Raw genomic sequence first — 20,573 nt, 5'->3', positions numbered from 1 at the left:
AAAGAGGAGGGCCAATCACTTGAGCCCAGGAGTTTGAGACCAGCCTGGGAAACACAGCAAAACTCTGTTTCTACAAAAAAAAAAAAAAAAAATTAGCCAGGAAGGGCACGCCTGTTGTCCCAGCTACTCAGGAGGCTGAGATGGGAGGATGGCTTGAGCCAGGAGTTCGAGGCTGCAGTGGGCCACAATTGCACCACTGAGCTCCAACCTAGGTGACAGAGCAAGACCTTATCTCAAAACAAAACAAAACAAAACATGGAACTAGACAAGCTCTTGCCTAATATCTACTTAGGATCTCTCAGGTTTCTCCTATTAAAAAATACAAATAACCCAAAAGCCACTAGACTTGAGCAAAGACAAGGAAGCGTGTGTCTAGCACATGGCCAGCATGCGTGGACATAACTGGAGTTAGATATTAAAACCCAAAGGCTGGTGGAAAGAGTCAGCAGCCCGGTCTGTGCCCTCCCTTATCAGAGTGAGTGTGCCTTTGATCCCAACGAGCCTCAGAAGCCTGAGCAGTATATTAGTCATCAGTTCTACTCTAATTAGAAAAGATTTCTTTGTTCCCAGCCCAAGTTCAATCAGCATTTCTGTTAAACAGGTAAAAAAAAAAAAAAAAATAGAGTTGGAAAAACATTCGAGTCATTTGGCCCAAAAGGTTTATTTTAAAGATGAAGAGATGAAGTCACTTGTTCAAGACTGCACAGCTGGTTATCAGAGGACTTGAGGGCAGAACTCATGTCACTCCTCACTCCTAGTTCCAGGTTCTTAGAACCAAGCACTTTTCAGAAAGTGCTCAGGCCCTCACCCCAAACCTCACTGCTCCTGGACAACCCTGCACGTGTCGAAGCTGTAGATGTCTAGGAAATCAAGGGCACTGGCTTTTCTGCATTCTCTGGGGAGAAAGTTCCAAGGCCCTGGGGAGCTGGGGCAGCAGGGTTTTCAAAGGCCTGCAGCAGGAGCCCTGCTCACAGGGATGCCGTCCAGATGTCCTCATGTCCCCTCTGCACATGAAAGCCTCACACTGCTCCCGTCCCCTCCAGTCCCCCCTGCCTCCCACAGCAGCAGAACTGCACGAGGCTTCCCCCAGCCCGGGGCACACATTCAAAACACCTAGGAACGCCGCTGGGAACTCCCGCCTGAAAGACAGGCCGCCCGCTGCAGGGCGCTGAGATGGATGCAGGGACCTGCCCTTTTCCTCTGTCAGCGGGTTGCCTCCACTGGTCATCTGCTGTGGCAGGGCAGAAGAAAACAATGAAATCACAGGGCACACAGAAGTCAAACCGACACATAACCACACTCGGAGGAGAGGAGGACCCAACTGCTAAGCAGCTTGAGTGGGAAAGTGAGAAAAGCATGGGGTTTTCACATAGCAGGTGGAGTTCGATGCAAACCATCCGGAGCATCTTGCTAATCATTAGCGATGGCACCTTTGTTCGGTTTCAAGGAGTGCAGTTTCAGGGGCTGTGTTCCCCCTTGAGAAAGAGGCAGTAAAAACAATATACATTTGTTTAAGCTTAGGATGTGAAACACATCGATGTCATGCCTCCTTGGCTTTCCAGGTGAAGGATTGCGGTGTCACCTTTAGGATCCCTCGCCTGAAGTCAGGACTCACTTGAGCAGAATGATGGCTTCTCAGTGAATCCTACTTCCCACCTGCATTTCCAGAGACGAGTCTGGTTCCTCTAGATTCACATACACATAAAGAAGTAGTTATCCTTCTCCTTGCCCCTGATCTCCCACTGAACAATGCCTGGGATATGTGGGTTTTGGAGTGTCTATCAGGGAGGATGTGTGGAGGAACTCTGGACCCCTATTATTTTCCTTTCTGTGGACAAGGCGTGTGTCAGTTGCTACCTGAGCAGAGGTGGCAGCTCCGCATAGGCTGGCTAAGAGAAGAAAACTGTTCTCACTCAGATTCTATAAATTACTCGCATTCTCACTTTAATATCAAGTATGATATATATTAGAGTGCATGGTTTTGGCTAGAATCAATTTGGAAGGCTGTCAAATAAAACACAAAATGGGAAAATATATCCAAAGGAAAATTGATGACATGATTTTACTCCCATTACATTCCACTTAACAAATGCATATGTTTTACAATATCTTTAATAATAATTATTAAACATAGTAAAATACTTCCAAACTTGGCTCATTGCATAATTGTACTTCGAGTGAAAAAAAATTATCTGAAGTCTTGTCAATATGCCACTTCCTCCTCCCCCAGCTTTTAACAGAAGCAGCCTCCAGTGGAATAATCCAAGCTGTGTTCAAGAAGTTGGCAAGTAGGTCCAATTAAATGTGGTTTTACTGTATTCTGGCGTTTGCATATCTAGTTTGCCAAGAAGTAATCTTTCACAAAAAAAAAAAGAAAGAAAAAGAAAAAGAAAAAAAAATCTGTACTGGCCCAGACACAGCCTGGATGGTGCAATGCTTCACATAACTTTACCCCATGACTAAGATAATCATGTTTTCTTAAATAGCTGTGGAAAACGTATCATACATCCATCATACTCCTATATGAATCACAGAACACCATCCTTTATGGAGCTTCTTACATTTATGCATGACAAACTGAAATTCATCTTCATAGCTCTGTTTATTTTAATTATTAAACTCGAAAGGGGTTAGCTTTTAGCCACCTGAGCTTGATGTATTTATTCAGGTGTACTCCAGTTGGATTATCTGAATGAGGCTATAAATGATCCTATTGACTATTAAAGACCAACCTGTCAAAGCTGCAGTCATACACATTCACAACTCTGGCTACCTGAAACTCAGAGGATAAAATGCTTCTCTAAGCTTTGCAAATGAAATCCCGGGCAGTTCTTTCCTGATGTTTTACACACCCTTGATCCCTTAAGGAGGAGCTGACTCGCGTAGCCCCTTCCAGCTAACCACAGCTCTACATGAACGATCAGCCATATCCAAAGTCCAGATGGAAAGCTGTCAACAAAGAGGCTCCTTCCACTCTGCCTACTACATGATTCATCCCTGGCGTGAAGACAGGCCCGGAGATGGCCCCACCACCCCGACTCCCATAGGTGAGCCAGGAGAGAAGCACAGGTGCACACTCCCCAAGTCAGCAGGGAGGAATCAGGTCAGAAAGTGCTGGAAAACACACAACCTGGCCTTTGTTAGAAACCGTCATGAGCTCATTAAAAACACATGCAGAAATGGTTAAACAAAATTCTCTAAACCTTTTACAAAATTGCCAGTCTATTAGAAGGACTGAGCTCACAGCAAACTCTCCCTTCCAATGTGTGCAATGGAGCAGCTAATGTCCTTTGGACTCTTGTCTATGGCATCAAGCAGAGGGAAGCTTGGGGCGGGGGGTTGTTTGTTTTTGGTTCTTGTTGTTGTTTTTTAACTTTTTTTAGAGACCAAACTATGAAATATATCAACCAAAAGAATTATTTCACCAAACATGAGTTATTATAGTCATTGCCTTAAAAAGCTTACGAAAATTACAAAATAAAAATGGAGATTTGGGTCATTACAGCAAGGGGAGAAAGAAGGAAAAAAAAGATGACTGTGGCTCGAATGCTTTTGTGAGGTGGCATTGCATCAAAAAGCAAAGTGGACACGCTGAATGGGGATTCTGAAGCTATCCAATACATGGCCCTGTTACGTGAAAAAGTTGGATCGTAAGTTTGACCCATGCAATATTTACTCAAAGTTTTCTTGTGAGCAGCATCGCACATAGCAGCATTGCATTCCATCGCATTGTGGCCTTTCACCAGGTGCCTTTTCCTCCAAATGGATTTATTCGCTGTGATACAGTCTAGCCATAGATTTGCATTACACCACAACGTGGGCTGCACCTGCACATAAAAGAGCACGTAGATGAGGCGAGGCCTGAGATTGAGAGGTTCTGAGACCTGCTCTGGCATGGGCCACCTTCTCCTGTTGAAAGTGGGGTAAATCATTTAAATCTCTGGGTAAATCATTTTAATATGTGTGCCTCCCCGGGGAGCTGTGCCTGTTTGTTATTATATATATTAATCATACTTTTAAAAATACTTATGATACAAGAGTAAACACGAACCAAAGCTTTCAGTCTTGATTTCTTCAGCCTGAAGAGAAAAAATATCTGTATCCAACTTAGCCTTTGGACTAGTTAATCACATAGAGATTTGAAAGGGCTTTGAGAGAGTTGGGATTTGAGAAAAGAATCACAAGTACAATGTAAGTGATATGAGATGTGCATAGCTAAACATGTACACACCTACAAAACCCACCTGAGGATGCGGGATCTTTTTCATTACTATGGTATTTTAATTTTCACATTTCATGCAGAAACTGCTTTCCTGCTTAATACTGAAATAAACTTGAAACTACTAGTGTTTGTTGAATTTAAATCACAAAAACCCACACTGAAAAAAGTCCACCTTGGTAGGAAGGCTTTAGGATAAGGAAAAATTTCCTCTTAGTGCAAAAAAAAATTATTATTGTAATAGTGAGGTCACCTCAAATTTGCATAGCATCTTTCCTCTGAAAGCTTAATGCTTTTGCATATTCATTTTCATGTTATTCTAAAGAAAAAGGTGACACGGGTATGATTATGCTGGTCTTACAAATGGAGAAATGAAGGTATCAGGGTGGGTTTCCTCGGGTGTTGCATTGATAGATCTTCCCCAACTTTCTCTTGAGCCTTCTTTCCAGTAGATGATGCTGAGAGGAGGTGAGAAACATTCCAAGAAACCAAGGCCAATTTTCAGATTAAGTGGAAAAATATTCAATTCTCCCATTTCAGCAGCAAACAAGTTTTGAGGATCCCGTTTGGCTGAAGCCCTCGGTCCATGTTTCATCTCTCCCTTCTGCACGTCCAGCAACAGCTCTGACAACCCTGCAGTGACTAGCTGCAAGGAGCAGTGCCTCGTTGTGGTTGAACAAATAACATGTTTTGGAAACCCAAGCAACCCTTTCGTAGCTGGAAGCAGAGAGGGAGAGCGTGTCGGTCAGGAGGATCCTGACAGGGCTTTAGCTCTTGGTGAGCCAGAAGGAGATGGGCCAAAACGTGTCCTCTTTGACACCATCAGAGAACGTTCCGCTGTATGTATTTTTTAAATAGTTGATAGGGTCAAAGTCAGGAAAAGAAATAGTATCACTCCAATCTTAGATTCCATTGGTAAACATAGATCGCAGACAATGGTACATGTAATCATGGTAAATAGATATTTGCATAATGCAAATTTTATCACTTAGGCATAACCAGAATGTTGATTTCAGATTCAGACTTGATCAAAGATGTGCCCAGAGCAAGGAATTCAGGCTTTGTGTGCCTCTAAACAGAAAAATTCATCTATAAAATGATAGATACCAAAGGTTTGGGGAAGGTATGAAATGTTTGTGAAGAGCTTTGAGCCGTTTCACCTCCCCATGCCTGCTCCTCCACTTTCAGGATGAATGAACCGGAAGTCACTGTTGCCCCTTCCAGCTGTAAGTTTTTGTGATTTTCAATCACTCTCTGTGGAAAAGCATGTGATGCAGCAGTCTGTAAGGGGGGATGATCGGACATACACTGTAGGTTTACAAATAATGGAAAACAACTGGGCCATTCTGGCCACTGGATTTTTATAATTTGAATAACAGAATTAGTTCATTATTTCAAAAGCGACCAGGCCAGAATGCAAATTTTAAAATTCAGGATACAGATGTAAGCTTGGAATTGTTTTTGGTTAGAAGGCTTAAACGTTCTGTTATGTCAGGAGAGAGAAAAAAAGCATATATGTACTACTAAACAAGAATAACGATAGGAGGATTGATCGCCTTAGTCTTTGAGGGGGTTACTTGACTGACTTTTAAACAGAAACACTCCAGTCATTTAAAATCCTTCCATACTGGTCAAGCCTACAAACCGCCTGTCATACTTTGACTAAAATATTATTTTTACTGCAAGATAAGCACCTTTACATAGCGAACTGAATACATGATGACAAACCCTCCTTTCCTCCTCCTTTTGCACTGAAGTGATTCTAGTACTGCTCTGAGGCATCCCTCAAGTAAAATAACATATAAATAGAATGTGAGAAATCACCACATTTTCTAGACTTCACACTTACTATGAAAAGCAAAACTTCATTGTGACCCAACATATTCCCTAATTTATTTTTTTCCTTTAACCTAAGGATTTCATCCAATTCGATGTCGTTTATTGTCATAAGCCCCTGGAAAATGCCTCAGCTCTTTCATCTGCATGCTCAGCCCTCCCTCAGGGGGAATATGCAGTTTGCTGGTACCCAGCGGGAAATAGGGCCCATTTCAAAGACAGTGTTCATTTTAAATTTGTTTCGATTTTTTCAGAATGGTAGAAAGTCAGACACAAAAACAAACTTGGCTTGAAAATTCAGTTGTGCAATGGTGTCAAAATCACTTGATGCATAAAATTTACCCATCTATAGTAAATAAAAGGACATTGAGAAACAGAGAGAACCAACTATAAAGTATGAATTTTAGTTTGCATCTCAACAAAAATCAGAACCTAAAGGAATATTCCATCTGCCAGACTTCAGTTTCTTTCGGTTTATTCAGTTGCGAAATCTCGGAGATTTTGAAGAGCTCTTAAATGTTATGCTAAGGGTTCGTGGATAATGACTATGCTTCGAATATAAACCTGTCCCATTCTCCCTCATCACGTGCACAAGCATGAGACCTTCTTTCTCAAAAACAGGTAGTTATAAAAATACTTTTATAAATTAGATTTTCGTGAGCTATGGTTCTGTGCTCAAATTTCTTCTACTTCATAAAGCTTTTAAGTGACACTCAGAAACCATTATAATTAGAAAAAAATTGATTTTTTTTACACTAAATACAAATCGTTGGCACCAGCGTCTATGGTAACTCTGGTTCACAAACGATGACTACTTTTCTTAAATGTTTTAATTATCTATTATTGTACTATTGTGCTTTTCCAAAAATTATCCAAATAGACATCCTTAGGAAGCATTGCTGCCTAGTAAATATGCAATAGCATTTCAATATTACCAAACAGCTACTTTACATGATGCAGTTCCAAAGGCACGGTCGACAGAAAAGGTATGCGTATATTTCGAGGCTGTTTTCAAAAACAAATTTTAAGAGAGTCAGATGAAAAATCTAAATGCTCTTACTTTGATCAAAGATCATTTCAGAGCATCAGATATACAAAAATGTTTGGGTCTTTAAAATCCTCTCAAAGGTAAACTGCATTAAATATGATTTTTAAAATAAAATGAATGTGTCCTGTTTTACAGTTTTAAGTAATATATATTTATAAATCATACATGATAAAGATACATCCTTTTAAGCTGCCACATATCAAAAGTTAGCTCTGGTTTGGCATATAGCATCCATAAATAAGGTTATGCTATTCTTTCAAGTTCATACCACTGTATATGCATTATGTATTGAAACAGCAAATTTAATCTGTCCTATAAATGTTTACCAATATTCAAATACATTTTCCAAGCTCCACTTCATATTAACTACAAATATACCCTTTACAAACATGAATATTTGGGGCAATATGACTTTTTAAAATTCCTATGTAGTCATATTAACCATACGTATTGACATTTAATAAAAGCTACTTGATTTAATGATTAACTAAAGAGATTATAACAAAGTGTAAATAAGTCATTTCCGTGAATGGACTCTCTCTGGGTGTCACACGGCCTCTCAAAGCCACTCTAAATATCCTCACTGAAACTGTTACTGACTAATGTGCTACATTTTAAAGCCAAATTGGGTTTTCACTCCTTTCCTGCCAAACTAACTAGAGAATGCCTCCTATAGCAAATTGCAAGCTTAACTGCAAACCCATTTCCAAAGATTAGAAAAGGGAGATACCTTATTTGGCCATATGTGCCCCAAAAGTCAAGAAAAATTTTGGTTTTCAAAGAATTTTTTTTTTTGTAAAGTACCTACAGCTAAAGAAAAGTACCGTGATCACATAAACCTAGGAATTACGATGCACAGTAAATTAGTAAATGTTAGAATCGAATCAGGAAAGTTACCTGGATAATTCATCCCTCTCAAAAAAAATGCTGATTTATTTCAAGTGCTTGAATATTTTTAGACAAATACTATCCTATAAGCCTGAATTACCAGGATGATTAATTCAACAATGTATTTAGTGTAAGCAGATACATTATAAAGTATTTAGACTTAAAAAAAAACAACTTTTCATGCCATTGTTTCATTTCTATGACCTCATCCTTTCTGATTACAGTGTTTTAAATTTGGAGTTTAGCTTCTTTCACAAGAAATTACAAAAGTTAATTAGTAAAGATTTTTTTAAGGGGTTGGTTCGCAAAAATACTGAAAGTCTAATTTCTAAAGTGCCTCTGAAAATGAGTATTTCTAAAAAACCTCCTGTGTCATCAATAATATCTGATTACTTTGGCTGTCCTTTTATAATATTAAGGAAATGTAAGCAAGGATGGAGGTCCTAGAAACGTAAAATGTTTCTTTTTTATGGAAGTAAACCTACTCGGAGTCAAAAGATAAGTGGTTCTACATTTTAAACCAAGGGATTATATACAAAGATATTTTGCCGTGTTTTTGTAGGCAAAGGTACAAAAATTTTAACATAAGGGACAAAATCCTGTCAGTATAATAAATTTGGACTACAGCCAAAATGAAACTCCTAAAAGCTATTTGCTTTTGAAAAATAAAACTATTCCTTTATTTTTAAAGATGGTATCTTTAGCATTTTAATGTCAAGTAATTTCAGTGAAAAGGAAGCTTTTCTTTGCTGCATTTCAAATTCACACTCAATTCACTGTACCTTATCAGCAAATTCAAGCATTGCAACAATTATAACAAAAATTTAGGTCAGTATCTACAAATTAAAATATAAAATTATCTCAGGTTCCTAGTCAGAGCATGTGAAACTTTCCCTCGTTATAGTGGAAATCAAAGAATATTTTAAGCTTTATAGGAATAAAATAGTCACGCCATGCAGGAAATTTTGAGGTCTCAAGACCATTAAAAAAAAAAATCTTATCTGTACAATGGGATTTCTCGAGTCAAGGCTTCATCGAGTCGGTGAGTCGGTGTGTGTTTTATACGTAACACTTGGAAGTTCGAGATTTTTTTAAGTAGTGCCACTTCTTGGTAAAAAAAAAAAAAAAAAAAAAAAAAAGATTTTTTGATGGTAGTTTAAAAGATTTACTTGGAAAATGATTATGTTGGCCATATTTAACTGTTCTAAAATGTTAATATAGTATTCCCCTTTTTCCAACCTTTCAATAACCTATTTGTAGATATTCATAACAAATGTTAAAGAAAAACTCTATTTGATTCACCTATCAATCTGATAGCATAATTATCCAGAAAGGAAATCCGAAACTAGTATCCTTAACACTTTATAATTCTTGGATCTTCCCTAGGGTACCCCTAGCACACAATGCTGAACCCACATCAATCCAGTGCATAACTGATTATCTAAAGGAAAAAGTTTTCAAAAGTAAATAAAACTACATATTTAAGATATACTTATGTATCAGCCAGATGTCAAAGGAGGGATCAGTTTTAATGGTTTCCAACACGATCACATGACAAATTAATTTCCTTTTTTAAATGTGGCAAATAAATGATTCCTTCATTTCACTTACCAAATGTGGCAGTTTGTGTAATTAATATTCTGTTCTAGTTTGCAAAGAATGTTTTAAGAAGTTATTTCTTCCAAATCATGTCAAAATATTATTTTTATAAGCACATCCAGTTAAGATTGTTAAGATGATGTTCCTCACTTCCAATTAGATGTTAGTCCACAGAACTAAATTGTCAAGTAAACGCTCAACATCTTCAGGAAGCTTTGAGATACTTTGACCAGTTACTATAGGAACTGAAAATAAAAAGTCCCCCTCCCTCCCTTTTTTATAAGCTTGTAACTGCTCAAGAAATTATCCTATGGGGGTCAAATGTACATTCCCCTTTCATGTGAAACAGTATTTGGCTGGTTAAAACCAAGGATGAGTTACATACTTTAAAAATTCTGTTTTAGAAAAAAAAAAAACGCGGGGGGGATGGAAATTAGGACTCCAAATTATGTTATTATACTTCATGACAAAATCCCTGTGGCTTCCTATCCAAATCCACCGGGTACTTGGTAAATGGTCCATTTTCAAACTTCAGACCTTATATCCCACTTCTGTAGGTTAAAAATATTGACCTTACTATAGGCCATTGAATATAAACATAGTTTACTTTTGACAGTAATAATGTAAAATTTCATAGTCATATTTCTATTTAAGGTTGGAAGTTAGAGACAAGCACGGATTTACAAAACCTCTCCGTGCCTGCACCTGACTGCTTGAGCTTAGGGTTGTTCGTGACAATTCCTCTACAGTATCATCCGTGTGTGTGAGCGTTCTGTCAATTCCCTACCCAGGTCAACCAGCAATGTTTCTCACCCTGACTTGTACCCAACTAGATAAGCATAAACTTGGGACAATCACAAAAAGCAGGGAACAGAGTTCTTTCAATGGTCTATGTATTTAATTACATGTTTAAATTAAAACTTGAGAATTAAAACCTGGAAACTTTCAAGTTCTCCCAGCAACAAAAAGGATGTATACAGCTAATCGTGAACAATTGCATGCCTGCTAATTCAATTGCCTAGAATTCCAGTCATTAGCCAAGCAGTCTTCCAAATTAAAACATCCGGTCTCCTTCAATTTTCCACTTAAACCAGAACACAGGAGAATAGATTTGACCAATCAACTTAGGATAAAATTACACATGAAAAATGACTTATGGTATATGGATTAGTAGTTGTACAGTGTATTTTTAAAAACCTATGCTGCCACGTAGTTTCATGATTCATGAGTTTCTAGGGAATTACCTCAACATTCTTGATGTAGATTGTGAAAATGGGTCACATTTTTTAAATGTGCATTTAGTATCTTCTTAAGTGACTAGAATGTTTACACATTTTCCATTCGAGTGATTTAAGGCATTCTCATAATTTCATAAACTCCGAATAGAATTGATATTAAAGATGCCAGGTGCGATACATATTTAGAATCTATACACTACATAATCACAACAAAAAATACACACAAGAAATTCTCAGTTCATATAATTTATTGCAGTTAGCACACAGTTTAAAAATTCACCAACACACCAATAGTACAAAACTAAACAGCATTATAAGTTATTCCCCCCTCAGGAAAATAAAACATACTATGATTGTCAAAGCTAGATGTCAGTCTAAGTTTTAGAACAAAGGAAGAATGTGAAACTAAGAAAAGAAAAAAGCAATCACTCACAATGACCACAAAAAGAAAATCCAAAAGAAAGTCCGTTTTCTCACAGACATTGATTGTCTTCTCTAAATTAATAAAAATTATTTTAACATAAACTGTATTTTAAAAAAACTAGAAACTCTTCAAGTAACTAAAGATAATGCTCCAAGGCCATTTTCACAGCTTTTTTTGTTTGTTTGTTTGCTTTAAATGCCATTACAGCCAAATTAACACACATTTAACCAAATATTTCCAAAACAGTCCAGCAACACACAATGGAGTTTTCCATTCAGTATCTTAAGCACAAAAATAGGCTATGTTTACAGTAGTTAAGGCGATCAAATTTTAAACAAAAGCAATTAAAAAAAAAAGGGAAAAACAGCAAACGTTTTCCATGCTACTCCCATAGACCTTATTTGTAAGTGCAAGACAGGAAAACAAACACTGTGCAAAATGCTTTTGCCTTGCGTGCTGGTCATTAAAACCACACGTTAGGCTGCAGCCTCTGCTGCCGCAATCCACATAGTCTACTAACCCCCTTCCCCACGTCAATCAAGGCAGTCCAGTCCTTTCAGCCTGGGGCTTTTTCAGTCCATAGAATCTTTTCATGAGTTGGGGGTGGAGGGTGGTGGGGGGGGGAGAGTAAGGGAGGGAGGGTAAAGGAAGAAGGGCAGAAAAAGAAAAAGGGAGCAAACAACAAAAAAAAGAGAATGACCTATTGTCAAGTTGTGCAGTAGTTATTCTAAAAATGCTCAACTGGGTAAATGTGTACACCTAAACTCTGAGCTGGCATGGGTTTTGTGCAATTAGAAGTTTGTTATAAATGCACACTGCACATGCAAATCTTTAAGCTGTTTGTAAACATTTATATTTTCCTTGTTATGTAGCGAAGTTATCAATTTGCAGCTTAAGTTTTTATTCAGCTTAACAGTTTCAACTTAAAGACAGTGGGAAAGTCAATTTAAATTATATAAAATAAAAATAAAAACAGTGCATTTACGTTCTTCATAACACCAGTTTTTTTTTTTCCAAATGGTGCTATTTTTCTAAGGAAATTAAATAATTTTAAACTCACTCGTTAAAGTTATACAATGCAAACAAAGACAAAAAATATACTGAAACTCATGCATTTCTGTAGCGTTAATATTTACTTTTCAAGACTCAACTAAGAGCATCAATACAACCTGTCAAGTTCTTTGACACCCCCCCAGCCCCTGTAATCAATTACAGTATACAATAACAGTAATTCACATTTTTAAACACACAGTTCAACACTGCTGAAGCTGCAATATCCTTTTTCATCCCAAGCAAACCTTCATAAGACAGTGTCCCAGTGATCCCAGTGTACTTTCAGCATTTCTCTAACTGGGAACCGTCAGAAAACCAGAAGTTGCCACAGAAAGTTTTAAGTCAACTGCTTGTTTAAAAATAGATAATCCAGCATTTCAGAAATTTTCCATTTGGGTCTAAAAGCATTCAGGTTTCCAACAGCCAGAAAAAATTCATGCAATTTGAGACATATAAAGAGGCTAATAAAACTGGAGGGAATTTCTACTTAAAAAAAAAAAAAAAAACAACTTTGTTGGGGGGGAAAAAAAGAGCTCAAAAGACAATGCAGTGTTGACAAAATTAAGCCATATGAAAGCATTTGTGATAGGACGATTCGCTTAAAAGGTTCTTATTGGCTTACTTCCCCTACCCCTCAAAGGAAAACACCTCTCTATTCTGACTTGCTCTAAAGTTTCTTTTATCAGAATGCTAAATTAGTGAGATTCTCATGCTATTCTAAAGTGCAAAACAAGTTAATATCCCAACTTTTTATTTCCAGGAAACAAGACTGCTTTTAGACCGTACCACAACTATATAGAGATCTATTTATATATATGTATATATATATATATTATTTATATATATATAAAATTATTTCCAAAGTTCTTGAGAGCTATCTTCTAAGGTCCAGTCTCTGACAGTAGGCAAGCTCAGTGCTTCGCTTTTGACCGACAAGGAGTTCACCAACTCACAGTGGAACTTGCGAATGTGTCTGTACAGGTCCCCGGACTGCGTGAACCTGCGCTCGCACCACTTGCAGGCGTGCGGCTTCTCGCGGGTGTGCACCACGGCGTGGCGGCTCAGGTTGTGCGAGTACTGGAAGCTCTTGCCGCACTGGGTGCATGTGTAGGGCTTCTCCCCCGAGTGAGTCCTCTCGTGGCGCTTGAGGGTGTACATGCAAGAGAAAGTCTTCCCACACAGCGAGCACGTGGGCACGTTGACATCGGCGGCGGGCTTGCTGCGGATGCCGTCCTGCTCGCGGAAGTGCGTGCTCAGGTGGATCTGCAGGATGTGGGGGCTGGGGAAGACCTTGTTGCACAGGGGGCACATGAAGATCTGGCCCGCGGGGCTCAGGATATTGGAGACGTAGGGGAGCAGACTGCTCTCCATGCCTCCCTCCACCTGGACACGCTCGCTCTCTGGGGTCATCATCTCATCATCGCTGGCTTTGTCCTCCCGGTCCAGCTCCCTCAAGACCGAGTCCTCCCTCAGAGGAGCCAGATGGGCCGGCTCATACTGTACCCTGTTATTAGTGCTCACACTTTCTTTCACAGTGCTATGTTCCATGTCATAGTCATTAGTGCCAACATCACTCTCATCACAGGAAGCCTCTTTCTCCACCTTCACCTGCACCAGGTTGCTTCTCAGCACGTCCTGTGAAGAGAAATAAGAGCTGTTCAGATTTTCAACTCCTGAAAGGCTGGACTTGACAGACAGGTCCAGCACACAGTCAACATCTGCCGAATCCCTCACGGAGGTGACAGACCTCTGGGACAAAGACTCTGTTGAGCTGCAGGGGCTGGCTACTGTTTTTCCAGCTGCTGTGGCGTGTGGCTCTGCCTCTCCGCCAGCCTGGGGGATGCCTGCTGAGTCTGAGGGCAATCGCATCCACATGTTCCCAGGCTCAGCCGCCAAGTCCCTTTTGCTGGGCAGGATGTTCAATTTTTCATCTTCTCCTTCATCTTCATCACTGGGCAAATCGCCTGCCATGTGGCTGCTGCCATCGGAGAGACTCTCGACTTTGTCCGAACAACTTGAAGCATCTTCTTCCTTTTTGGTGCTGTCTGCCTCCGTGGTGGCTTTCTCTTTCAGCTTCTTTTTGCAGACTTTGACGATGTCATACATGTGGAGATAACTGGCAGCTGCTAGCACGTCTTCAATGGGCAAGTCTTTGAACTGGAGTTTCCCTTCATACATGAATTCAAGCAGGAGAGCGAAAGCGGGGGCTGTAACAATGTCGCTGTTCAGATGAACAATGTCTCTTTTGTCCAGCTGGTCCTTGTAAAAGAGGTGGAAATACATGCTGCATGAAGCCAGTACAGCTCGGTGCGCTCGGAACTGGGCATCTCCCACCAGAACAGTGCAGTCACAAAGAAAACCCTGGTGTCTCTGCTCGCTCAGACACTGCAGCAAATGTCTACTATGGTCTGGAAACTCCATACTGTCTTCATAACCTGGGGAGAGAGGAATTTCTCATTAGAGCCTGGTCAGGAACAACTTTTCAGCGCTCTAGTCCCCATATAAAAAAATTAATTCCGCTTTGGCCGCCGTGGTACATGTCCCTGAATTTTAATCAGGCTTATGACCCAAGCACTACCAAATCACACGGACAAGACCTAAATGCGAGGAGGAAAATGTACACTTTCTGAACTTCCTTACCCCCGCCAAACAGTTTCCGACGCATCTCCATCTTCCTTGAACCCAAGTTTTAAAAGCCTTCCTTTAACTACAGTCTGTCACTAAGAATAAGAATTTAGATCTCTTTCAGAAGAAATTTAATTAACTCTACTTATCAAATTATGTCCCACAAAACCTACAAAATAGCTTTGATTTCAAAAGGAACAACTCATATAATAAACAAAGAAAAGTCCCAAACATATCCTGGAACATACAAGAAAACTTGTTCGACCATCCTTTTTATTACTTTTGCTACTTGACTGTACTTAGCACAGTTTAAACACACACACACATTTGGCTGAATCAAGAAAAAAAAAATGAAATTGCATAATTAGTCCAGAAATTAGCAAACAACTTACTTTTAAAGTCAGGGTGTTACAACAAAAGCCCTGTGTATAAAAACAGATGTTAATGCCTTCAGATTTGCAGGTATAGCACACATGTATGAGATCAGAAGGCACTGCACCAACAGATGGAAAAGATCATCTTTACTATGAACAAATCCAAAGATTTTTCAAAACGAACTGAGAAAAAAATAGTTATATTTCTTTGTAGAAACTGTACTTTTAGAATATTAGGAACCAGAGGGGCTTTATTTAACTCTGAAAATCCTCATCTAAACTTTGATCTGTTGCAAGGCAAAATGAGTTTCATATTAAAATTAATTGAAACTTTTAAAAATAAAGGCATACAATGCTTAAATAAAACTCAAAAGCTTTCCAGGTTCAACATTTTTTTTTAAGCCTTTTTAGAAAAAGAGAAACTTTTTTTTCCCCTGGTTCTGCCTTACCTCAGCCAACAGAAAATACTTTGTTTCAATATAATTTGATATATTTTTGTTTTCCCACTAGCTTCTATTCTTGCAAATATTCATCATTGCCCTTGTTTTCTGATGAGGGAAAGTGAAATGGAGGGAGGGGAAAGGCAAAGATGTACAAAGGGTCAGAATTCAACTGCAGTGGGTAAACTCCTGAAAAATAAAGACCCGACTTCCCTTTCCTGTGACCAGAAGCGAGGCTCCACACTACCCATCTTCAGCAAGTGCATTTTGGGAATAGATACACTTAATTTAATATTCGGAAATTACTTCCCTTCTTCTTGTTCTTCTACACTTTGCCCAAGACAGACTAAAACTTCATCCTAACCCCAAACACATTCTGCAAGATGCCACTGCTAGAATAAACTAAGATTTACAATACAATCACTTTAAGTGCCCCACAGCTAACATCAATCCTAATCCTTGAGAAGGCTAAAAATAAAGATTGGAGGGCAGCTCACAAGGTAGCCGTGATCAAATTAGGAGGCTGAGAGGACAGAGAGGGACGAAGAAGGAAGCTTATAAACATCTGATCCAGCTGACTGTGGCCATATGGCAGCTGCTGCCCAGATAAAGAGATTAAGAATAGGGGAGTGCGATTACAGCTGTCTGGCCAATTCAGGCAGCTCAAATCTACAAGTTCTAAATTAGTCGCTAACACAAAAACTCCTGCAAATAATTATTGTTATGCTGAAATAAAAGATCTCTTAAATATATATTTGAAAGAGAAATGAGGAAACCAGTCAAACTATTCTCCTGGGGACAAAAGTTTGGTTTTTTCTTCTTCTTCTTAAAAACCTGCAGTTTCAAAAGCACTACAGCTGTATGTTTCAGCAGTGCTGCTCAACGTTTTGAAGAATAAAGTTTCACAGTGGAATTAATTACACAACAATCTAGCTTCTTAACTAGAATAATCTTCTCATGTAAGTTTGAATGCTGGATTCCAGTTTACCATTTCCCCACCACCACCACCCCAATCAAATCTAAATAGCAGTGAACAACAAAAAAGCATTTTAATCCAACGTGATTTCCAAAAGCAGCATTTTAAAGCCTTTCTTAACATTTCAAAACTTGAAATATTTCTGTGTACTAAAGTTATTTACTCGCTCAAGTAAAAGGGATAAAAAATTAAAACTAAACAAGCTCAAGACTTTCAACTCCAGTAAGATGTTCATTTAATACTCAATTTCATATATTATTCCTAAACTGGGTTAGAAAAGTAATGCGATTTTTAAAATTAAATAAACAAAACACCAAAACAGAAATATGCTCCATCTAATCTCTTGCTACTCCTACCTTTAGGACACATAAACCTGATTAAGTCCTTTCCTCTGAGTCCTGCTGGCTCCAGGTCTGTTACATCGGTGGAAAAAAAGCAGACTAAGAGAGACAGATGCAAAGTGGAGATGATGTTAGAGAGGAATGAGATACCTTCTCCACCACAGATCCGCACACACTAACTCCCTGTCTGTGTGTTAGAATAAAAGGCTGAGGGATGGCAGGCTGTCAGCTGCTCTGACATCATGTTCAGATGGAAATGCTACCTCCAGCTGTGCTCCTTTTAATGCCATATGCTACTCCTCTACACTCCTGCCACCAGCTTTTTCTTAGGAGAACTTTTCTCTTCTGTTAGTATAAACAAAATACTTCAAAGTCTTCCTTTTTTTCCAAACTTTCTAACAGAAGAAATTGAAAAACTCAGCATATGGAGTTCTACTGTATTTATGGAATAGCAACACTTCTGTCTTAAGTTGGTGGACTGGCTTACATACTGACAGCACACTCAAGCCACGGTGCTATTCAGGAAATCCAGATTCACTTTTATTCAACTCCAGCGTTTAGTTTCTAAGGCAGTTTAGGGATATTTTTAAACCAACCCATTTGACATCTCCAGTCCCATTTCAACATTATTACCGCACTTTTTTTTTTTTCTGCTGAGATAATGGTATACGTGTCTCAAATGTTGGCAGACTTGTTCAGAACTATTACTTCAGACTGGTTCACCTTATTATTTCACTCTTATTTAATTACTTATCTACAACTACCTTCTCAGAAAAATGTCTTACACTGCCACAGTCAATGCAAATTTCAATTCTCAGTACCAACAAGCTGAAACTGCACTTTCTGAAATCCTGGAAAGTACTTCAGTTCAACGAGACCAATTAATAAACTGATACAACCTGCTACAGTCACTTAAAATGAATGCTGCACCTGCATATCTGATCTTTCTGCTCAGAAAAAGCACCTTGCCTTCCCCTTGATCTGTGTCCCTTAGCAATCTTTTTTTTGGGGGGGGGGGTCACTCTGTAATGTTTACGATCACAAGAAAATCTTTGTGTGGGGGGAAGCCAGGTCTAGTAAGTTTGAGAACTTTTCAGCCAGTTTGTGGGTCTTTTCTAATAGCTGAAGAAACTGTAACGCGACCCGGGCTGGGCTGACCGGTGCCGGGCAGGGTGCTGCGACATCTCTGAATGTCAAATACATCTCCTCAGACTCCTGGGAGGGCGAGGGGTAGAAAAGGAACTGGGGCCTGAGGCGCCAGCGTCCCAGCCCTGGTGATAACCACTTCGTTCCCATTAGAAAGCCGTGGCGGAGAGTTAAAGAGTAACAAAACCCGACGACTCCGTCCTGTCCTTCTCGCTTTCCCAAAGTCACAAACCTAACTTTCTCCAACTTCGCGGTGAGTGACATAATTATGAACGCTTAGTCCAGGAGACATCCTTGGGAGATCAATTTCTTCCCAACCACACCACCTATTCTCCACAAATGCCCTCGACCCATTCCAATATATCAGACATTAATCACCCCATTTACCCAGTGGGGTGGGGGGTGAGTGACAGTTTAATGAGTCCCAAGCACCGCAATGGGCCAGCGACTCCCACTCCACAAATCAACCCCTTCACGTCTCGCTACCGCGGATCCATAGGGGTTTTGTGAGGTTGGGGTTTTGTTTTTCAGAGAAGTGGGGGCGGGGGTGCCGAGTGGGGAAGCAATGCAAATCTTTACGCAGTTCGCCGTGCATAAAACACACGGGGAAAGAGGAAGGTTAAAACCACAGGGAAGGAGGTGGAGGGCGTAGAGCCGGTGCAGCAGGAAAACACCTTAAACAACAGAGGAGAAAACAGACCCGGGTCACGGCAACAACAAAAGAAAAGTCGTAAGAAGAAGCCAGCGGGAGGAGGGTGGTTGCTACCGCTTCCCCGACGCCGCGACGCGCGAGCCCCCGGGGCCTCCGGGCAACTGCACCAGCCCGGGAGGGCCCCCTCCCCCGCCGGCCCCCTCCCCCGGGCGCACTGCAGCTGCACCGGTCCCCGGAGCCGCGGCCGTCCCGGGCGCCACTGCAGCTGCGGCGGCTCCCAAGCCCCCTCCCCCAGCCCGCCGCCCTCCGCACCCGAGAGGCGCCACCGCAGCTGCACCGGCCGGGAGCCCGCCCCGCGCCGCAGCTGCACCGGCCCGCGGGGGCGCGGCGCGGAGCCGGGAACCCGCACCCCGCCCGACCCCGCAGCTGCAGCGGCCCCGTCCCCGCGCCCGGGCCTCCCGCAGCTGCGCCGCCCCCCGCCGCCCCAACAGCTCCAACCACACAAACTAACTCCACTCGCGGGGGCGCCCCCGGCCCGGCCCGCCCTCCGCCCGCGCCGGCCAGCCGGCCGGGGCCGCACAGCTGGCGCCCCCCGCCCGCCCGGGTGCCGGGGCGCCGGGGCGCGGAGGGGGCGCCGGGTCAGGGGCCAGGGGCCGGCGCCGGGACTCACACGGAGCGGCCCTAAGTCACCGCGTCCCCGCCGCCGCCGCGTCCTCCGCCTCCTCCTCCTCCTCCTCCCGGCCGCCGCCGCCGCCGCCGGACTTGGTGGGCTTCCTCCGGCTCTTGCCCCCCTCCCTCCCGGCCCCCCCACCCCCCAATCCCGGCTCCGTCGCCCGCTCCCCCCCGCCCCTCCCTCCCGCCCACCCCCGCTGGCAGCCGGAGGAGCGCGGCGGAGCGAAGAGGGCCCCACTCTCAACGGCTCCCCATGGCAGCAGCCCAGCGGCGGCCGCAGCCTGCCAGACACAGCGAGGGAGCGAGCGAGGGAGCGAGCGCGGAGCCGCCGGGCCGGGTTGGGGGGGGCGGGGGCGGGGGGGGCGGGCGCGGGGGAGGGGGAGGGGAGGGGGCGGGAGGACGCACCACGCACGCACGCGGCGGCGCCGGCCAGATGTTCCCCCCACCCTCAGTCCGCCCCTCTCCTTCCCCTGCCTCCCTCCCTCCGGGCGTTGGGCTTCTGCGATTGACCGAAAGCGGCTGGACCGGCGCTCCCCGCCCGCCCCCAGCCCTCAGACTCCTCCAATGGGAAGGCGGCTCTTCGGGAAGGCGGAGGGGGTGGTGGGCAGTCGTCGGACTGACAAGGGGGCCCAGCCAATGGGGGTGGCGAGCCGTAGCTGCCCTCCCGCGCGTTCCAATCGCAGGCAGCAACTGTTGGGGTGGGCGGGGCTCGGGCGGGCGGGGGCCCGGAGCGAAGCGGCGCGGGGCGGAGTCCTCGGGCGCAGCGGCGGTGGCAGCAGCGGCGCCCCTCTGGGTGACTTGGCCGTGAGAAAGTGAAAGGAGCCCGCAGGCGGCGGCGACAGCTGCGCTGGGAGGGGCTTGTTTCCAGGCTCAGAGGCCCCGCGCACTCTGCGGGTGCGGAGCGAGCTTTTCGGTGTGCACCGTGACAACCACAAACACACTTTTGAACGTAGTGGGGCTTGGCTGCTGCGAGTTACGCAGGTATCCTGGAGAGGCAGGGCACCCGGGGACACGGATGACTCGAGGCCGACTTCGGGTGTCT

The 20,573-nt window shown here is 42.5% G+C and overlaps 2 protein-coding genes across 5 annotated transcripts; both read right to left on the bottom strand.

Moving 5' to 3' along the window:
• Nucleotides 1-366: 366 nt before the first annotated feature.
• Nucleotides 367-4,753, bottom strand: LOC134731912 (uncharacterized). The gene has a single exon (XM_063613562.1). It carries the CDS (start codon nucleotides 3,930-3,932, stop codon nucleotides 3,471-3,473), a length of 462 nt encoding a protein of 153 aa, XP_063469632.1. The 5' UTR covers nucleotides 3,933-4,753; the 3' UTR covers nucleotides 367-3,470.
• Nucleotides 4,754-11,058: 6,305 nt separating this feature from the next.
• On the bottom strand, nucleotides 11,059-18,842 carry ZBTB18 (zinc finger and BTB domain containing 18). 4 transcript variants are annotated; one of them, XM_063613527.1, is made up of 3 exons: nucleotides 17,077-18,842; nucleotides 13,367-14,740; nucleotides 11,059-13,334 (listed from the first exon to the last, which is right to left on the bottom strand). In XM_063613527.1, exons 1-3 carry the CDS (start codon nucleotides 17,087-17,089, stop codon nucleotides 13,255-13,257), a joined length of 1,467 nt encoding a protein of 488 aa, XP_063469597.1. In that variant the 5' UTR covers nucleotides 17,090-18,842; the 3' UTR covers nucleotides 11,059-13,254. The 4 variants fall into 4 exon arrangements, with proteins under 4 accessions (XP_063469597.1, XP_063469598.1, XP_055090055.1 ...); XM_063613528.1 differs by having other exon boundaries at nucleotides 11,059-13,940; nucleotides 14,053-14,740; XM_055234080.2 differs by having other exon boundaries at nucleotides 11,059-14,740.
• Nucleotides 18,843-20,573: the final 1,731 nt, after the last annotated feature.

Source organism: Symphalangus syndactylus, chromosome 19 (assembly GCF_028878055.3).
Source record: "Symphalangus syndactylus isolate Jambi chromosome 19, NHGRI_mSymSyn1-v2.1_pri, whole genome shotgun sequence".
NCBI lineage: Eukaryota > Metazoa > Chordata > Mammalia > Primates > Hylobatidae > Symphalangus > Symphalangus syndactylus.
The sequence above is the reverse complement of the archived record's forward strand: the minus strand, read 5'-3'. Positions and strand labels throughout refer to the sequence as shown.

Coding starts and splice junctions, on each gene's coding strand:
- LOC134731912 (XM_063613562.1), bottom strand. CDS start 3,932: ATGATTTACCCCACTTTCAACAGGAGAAGGTGGCCCATGCCAGAGCAG.